The sequence below is a fragment of the Rhagoletis zephyria genome, unplaced genomic scaffold, assembly GCF_001687245.7.
Source record: "Rhagoletis zephyria isolate East Lansing unplaced genomic scaffold, Rhagoletis_zephyria_1.1 Rzeph_scaffold_13359, whole genome shotgun sequence".
Lineage (NCBI taxonomy): Eukaryota > Metazoa > Arthropoda > Insecta > Diptera > Tephritidae > Rhagoletis > Rhagoletis zephyria.
In genome coordinates this window covers 6,545-12,885 of record NW_016170430.1, presented here as the reverse complement: position 1 = coordinate 12,885, position 6,341 = coordinate 6,545, and the positions used below count along the sequence as shown (strand labels likewise).

General features: G+C 31.0%; 1 protein-coding gene across 1 annotated transcript in view; it reads right to left on the bottom strand.

The window, feature by feature from the left end:
• Nucleotides 1-626: 626 nt before the first annotated feature.
• Jhbp14 (Juvenile hormone binding protein 14) overlaps nt 627-6,341 on the bottom strand; it is an 8,550-nt gene continuing 2,835 nt past the window's right edge. Inside the window, exons 2-4 of the mRNA XM_017634403.1 lie at nt 1,195-1,575; nt 972-1,118; nt 627-900 (exon numbers count right to left, since the gene is read on the bottom strand). Coding sequence (XP_017489892.1) covers nt 746-900; nt 972-1,118; nt 1,195-1,575 — 683 coding nt within the window. The 3' untranslated portion in view covers nt 627-745. The remainder of the gene's footprint in view (nt 901-971; nt 1,119-1,194; nt 1,576-6,341) is intronic.

The following is a 6,341-nucleotide window of genomic DNA, read 5'->3' as shown; positions in this document are numbered from 1 at the left end:
AGGCGACCATTAAAGTTTTAAAAAATGTACTCTAAATCAACATCGAATTTAAAATGCTAGGAGTGCACTGAAACATTGACTGCCAGCATGGAGGTTATTCTACGGCTATTCAGACGGTGAGTTTATTATCCAAAGTATATTTTCTAATAGTTTATCGACCATAGAATTCTAAAAATGTTCGCCTTTTACAGAAATATAAGAATGTTATTTAATTTTCCGAATCAATTTCCGAATCAAATGAAATCTTCGTATCTACTACTATCCAGTCATACATACATACATATGTATTCGCTAAATATATTCATATTGCCATCAAAAGAGGTGTCTCAGGTAGACTATCGCGGCTAGTTAGATTCACAAAACGTCCTACCTCACATAAAAAAAAAAAAACAAAAACAATAGATAAATATTAAATGCATTTTTTTTGTAGGTAAATATATTATAAGATTTAATTAACGGTAATACGGTTNTATACATACATACATATGTATTCGCTAAATATATTCATATTGCCATCAAAAGAGGTGTCTCAGGTAGACTATCGCCGCTAGTTAGATTCACAAAACGTCCTACCTCACATAAAACAAAAAACAAAAACAATAGATAAATATTAAATGCATTTTTTTGTAGGTAAATATATTATAAAATTTAATTAACGGTAATACGGTTTATATTTATAAAACTATATACAAAGACTTGCACAAATAGCCTGTCAAATAATCCCTGAGTATTTTCACTAAAATTTTTAGTTCTTTTTAATGAACAAATCGAATGGAACAGCACCCAAAAATAAGTTCATAACGCGTAAGAACATTGGCTCCCAAGTGCTGCGTGTTTGTGGCAACATTACTTTGTACACTTGACGCCAGTATTGATTTACGAAATCCAGTATTACGGCATCTGAATGAAAAATAGAATGAGTAAATTTTATTATATTGTATTTCGAATTTTATTATTCACTTTTCACTTACTCAATGCTGGATCGGGCACCAAGTTACTAGCATAAATATGCATATCTCCGATTTCTGGTTCAAAATTGAATTTTGTAAGTCGCAAATATGTGTGGCCGTCACGCTCATAGAGTTCGCCTTCCGACTGGGAGCTCAACAGAAGATCGGCTATTTAAAAAAATGGATAATTTCATTAGTTTGCCCTTGTCGCTGTCGCTCCCTCCCCTCTTCTCTTCTCACTTACACATAGTCACATTGAAGTATCCCTTTGGTGTCATTTTCACTTCGTTTATCATCAGATCGGCCTTATAGTTGCCTTCAATGTAGAGGTGTGGCATTTGTGAAACCAATCCCATGTGCACATTATTGCCATCCAAACGAAAGTCTACCTTCTGTACTATACCCTCACTTATGCCAAATACACGCACGTTGCGTACCTGCACACGTCCCTGTGCGAAACCGCCACCAACTTCAATATTGTTGCGTTCAATGATGAAAGGATCCATCTGGGGGATATTCAGCTCCTTAATGCCATCCTTTAGACGCGGGGTGAGCTGTTGAAAGGCGCGTTTGATGCATTCGTTGATATTAACGTCCCCTTGTTCGCAAGTGGGTATGTCAGCCGCTAGAAATATTGAAGAAAAAAGAAAATGAAATAATTACATAGTGGATACTAGGAATGGGATCCCGGGATCCCGGTCTTTTTAGGTGCCGAAAAATCCCGCTATTCTTGGCAAATAATTCCGGGATTTTCGAGATTTATAATTTGCACTGATGGCAATAATAGAAACTCCTTCTCTTGACCAGTATTGGCTATTATCTCTTTTTTTTATTTAATATTTTTTTATGAAGGGCCAAATATAGTAAAATTCTAACGTCAGTAATTCAAAAATTATGTATTTAAAAAATTCAGTGAAATTTGCTTAAAAAATAAGTATGGGTATCAAATTAAAGAGAAAATTCTGTAGAATTTAATCAGATCCAATATTTTGGTGTATAAGGACTGGTAAGTATTGAAAATGTCCTTTTATAATTTTGTCCTTGAAATTTACAATATCTGTTAAAAAAAATATATATGTTAAGGACTTATATAAACTCGATAACATCCTCGAATTTCGTCCCTCTAACTTTATCAGCTTAAAAATTACCTATTCGTCCTTGTTAATCCAAAAAATTTAAATTTTTTAAATTCTAAGAAATTTCCTCTTTCATTTGGTACCCATATTTTTATTCTACATTGCATTGAATTTTTTAAATAATTTTTGGAATTAATCATATCTTTGAAATTACAAAGTCCTTTAAAATAAATCCTGACGTCAGAGAGAAAAAAAACGCCACTTTAAATAAAAAAGTAGGTTTCAAACCCATTTATTTATTATTTATTTTATGGTAGGGGAGATAGAAGCAATTTTTTCGATTTAAGTTGTTGAAAAGTAATGAATATCTAAATCCCGGGACCGATCCCGGGATCGTAAAAAGCGGAAAAATTAACATCCCTAGTTGACACAAACTAAAGACTTAAGCTACGAACTTCATTCGGTTTTTCTTTTTTTTTTTTTTGTTGAATTTTTTATCGTACCGATGGATTGTGATTTATTAGCAGCTATATAATTGAATCTATAATACATTAAGAAGTATAAATAATGTACTTCACTTTGTGTTCAATCGTGTTAACTGCTGCTAATGTCGTATGTCCTTGGCACACATAGTCTTATTGAAGTCATATTATAGAAGTAATTTTTTTTAATTGCCTAAACATGACTAACATAAAATACGAGTATGTTAAGCATCAAAACGTGTCATTTAGAATCTAACGATTCTAAACACTGCCATTATGATTCCTAAATTCTAAATACATACATATGTACATATGTACATATGTATTTTGTTCAAAAGTTTGCCGCTTTTGGTTTCGTTGATACGATTTTCATTAGATTACGACTCAATTAATATATACTTGTGTGTGCTTAAGTGCTTTAGCGCCAGAAATCGTTGGTAGGTCGATCAATAGTAAATTTATTTTCCGAATGGGCTATTTTATATTATTTCGAGAATTTAACTTAGTTTTTTGTAAACAAATAACAAGGTTAGCAATTAGGTAAAATCTTGATAAAAAAGTCAATGCACACATTGCAAATGCTAGAGGTTATTTCGTATATCTAACCGAATATGAATTTTGCCACAGTTGTTTTTGGACTACAACTTTAACGCATTTCATGAGTATTTTATAGTTTTCTAAAAATACCGGGATTCAAAAGAAATAATAATAATATTTTTACGGAGAAAATTTTTACATATGCGATACTAGAGTAGGGCTGCCAGGCGTCCTGGTTTTCCAGGATTTGTCCTGGTTTGGACAAATTGTCCTGATGTCCTGGTCCGTACTTAAATTGTCCTGGTCAATGCATACAATCAATTTATATTTGGCAGATATTCGCTATGTTAAAAAGGTCAAGCTTTCTGTTATTAGTAATTTTACATTTGGTTAGTTTGTATGATGTAATCAAAGCGCATCTGACACCAAATGAACAGCTGTTAGTTGAGGCAGTTTTCGACTAATTTTATTAATGTAATTTTACTTTTTATAAAAAACTTGGGTAATTTTGATAACAAATGTGACGAGTTCTTGTATCTTATTTAATTTTTTTTTTTTTTTTATTGTAATGATGTCATTATAATTTTTATAAGCAATCAAATTAATTAAAATAACGATTTTGACGTGTCACTTTGGCTACCATTTGTACGTTTTTGAGTATAACTTTTTCACCGCAAAGCGGAGGCTTCGAAAAATCTTGGCAAATAGTTAATTTAATATTGGAAAAAGCATTAGGCATTGAGAAAAATATGTGCTCCTCATTGGAAATAAATAAATGTAACAATTTGAAGTTTGTCACTCGTAATTATCAAAAATGTAATATTTCATGTTCGTTTCCATTTTTAAGTTTCAGCAATTACTAAATTGTTCTTATTTGTTTATATACATATAATTTACACATTAGAGATAAAAATAAGACCTTTTTCAGCTGTGTGGCTTTGAAAATATTGAAAATAGAAAACAAATCTTGTCTGAATATTTAGGTGGTCTTTGCGTGAATGGCTTCAAAAGTTTCCTTTTTTTGATTGCGCCATCTGTTACACAAAAGTCGAAATACCAAACCACTCATACTTTTTGTCTCCTTTTCTCATTTCTCATACTTAGAAGATATCAACCAATACTTCCCAAAAACTCATTCGAGCGGTTTTCAAGCATTTTGGTAATAAAAACAAATTTGCAAATTCATTTTTCAACATTTTTTTGCCTTAAAATGCTCAATATTTATTTTGAATTTATATAAAATTTGTACACGATAATATTTCTACTGCTTTAAAGAACATATATCCCGAAAATGAAAGTTACATATATCAAATGTAATGTATGCAAATCATAAGTTGCTGAATCCGTCGATAGTTGTGGAATTTTATCTTTGAAACGCCACACCTTTCTTTGAAATCGCATACATAAATATGCACTTTTTCTCGCATGCGTTATTCTACTAGCTATTAATAATAACAGCAAGCGATTAAACGTCTAAGTGCTACAAATACATATTACATATCTACGAGTATGACGTACATTGTGTACATACATATATTTTACTAACTATAGTTTAAACGATGTGATACGTAAAAAGTATATGTGTATGTACGTTCTCAGCACAAATTCATAAATTAGAATCGGATATTGCGTTCGAGTTTTTTAGAACTTCTGCCCATTCCAAACCAAATTAATATTATTAGAGCCAATTAGTGACGTTTTTAGTTTTTTCGCTTGGCCGGAATCTTAAAATCACTCGTTTTTCATCTATATTATCACTGCCACGCACTATGGGCTAAACTACTTTTTTTTTGTTTCAAATATAATATGTATAACGAGAAGGAATAGAGCTGGCCAAAAAAATGGTTTAAATAAATTTCGAATTATGTCAATTAAAAAAAAAAAAACATTCTTTATTGCAAGAGTTGAAATTAAGGAGAATGTTGAGCAAGTTTAAAAAAATCGATGATCTTTTTGCTGTATCACAGCAAAACATGATATCGATCAATTTTTTTAATTGTAGTAATAATTTAGATTACTAGAATTAAAAAAAAAAGTTATCGATTTCTGATTTTTAAGATATAGCGAAAGGTAATTGAATTTTTAAAAATGGCCAACTTTTCGCCCCTTATTTCAACCCTTAGTTCTATTCCTTCTCGTAATAAATATTCGATTTTAAACAAACCAAATCAATTTAGCCAAAGTACGACGTCATTGGCCATAACGTGATACGACGCTGTATGTGTCGTTATTTGTATTACATTTGTCATCAGTCCAATTATTCTGCCTCGTATGATTTCTAGTTAAGCGCTTACAGCGTACATACTAGGGCGGTCATATAGCCAAAGGTCAACTAAAATTATCCGCACTGATTTTTTAATGCTTGTGCAATTTGATATAAGATATATTTCAATGATTTATTTTGGATCAAACTTTTTAAAATCTTCCCCGAAATCTTATTACATTAAACGAGTAATTCTTGTATATATATACATATATATATCCATTAAGTTCTCGGTAACGGCTCTAACGATTTTGATGACATTTTGTACACAGATAATGTTTTGGATTTTAAGGTTATCTGAATAGTCATTATCTCCGAGAAGACTCGTATAAGGTTGCCACCTATTCCAAATTAGTTACAATTTAATTAAAACATCATAATATGAGTATCAAATGGAAGGTATTTTAAAGATCCCTAATTCAAAAATATTTTTGATATTTAGATCGCATATTTCTTTAATTTTTTGTTTAGAAAAAAAAAGGGTACCAAGAGAAGGTCCTTAAACAATGCTTTCTCTATATACAAAATGTTATCTCTTAGGATAATAATGTAAGGTTGCCACTTATTTTCGATTTTACACAATTTATCTAAAGCATTGCAATATGGATATCAAATGGAAGGTATTGTTGAGAACTTTGGTCAGAAAATATTTTCCATCAGGGTTGCCACACTTCTATGTAATACAAATTTTTATTTTGTCAATTTCAATCAAACATTTTTTTATGTATACACAGTATATATAGGCTAAAGATATGTACCATTCATTCCAGCGTATTTTTACTTTATTATTCTTTTAAATATGTATATCTTACAAAAAAAAACAAAAAAAAAACCCCCGACCACCCTAATGAAAACAAAAATACTTAACTATTCACTTGTCGCGCTTGATTGCTCAGTCGCAACTGCACCGAAAAAAAATCAATTGCATTAAACAATTACAAGCATGCATCCATTATCTAAGCCGATTTATATCGTAAAAATGTAGTTAGGCCCCACATCGTAAAATCGCAAACGCGATTGCGCACACCAATGC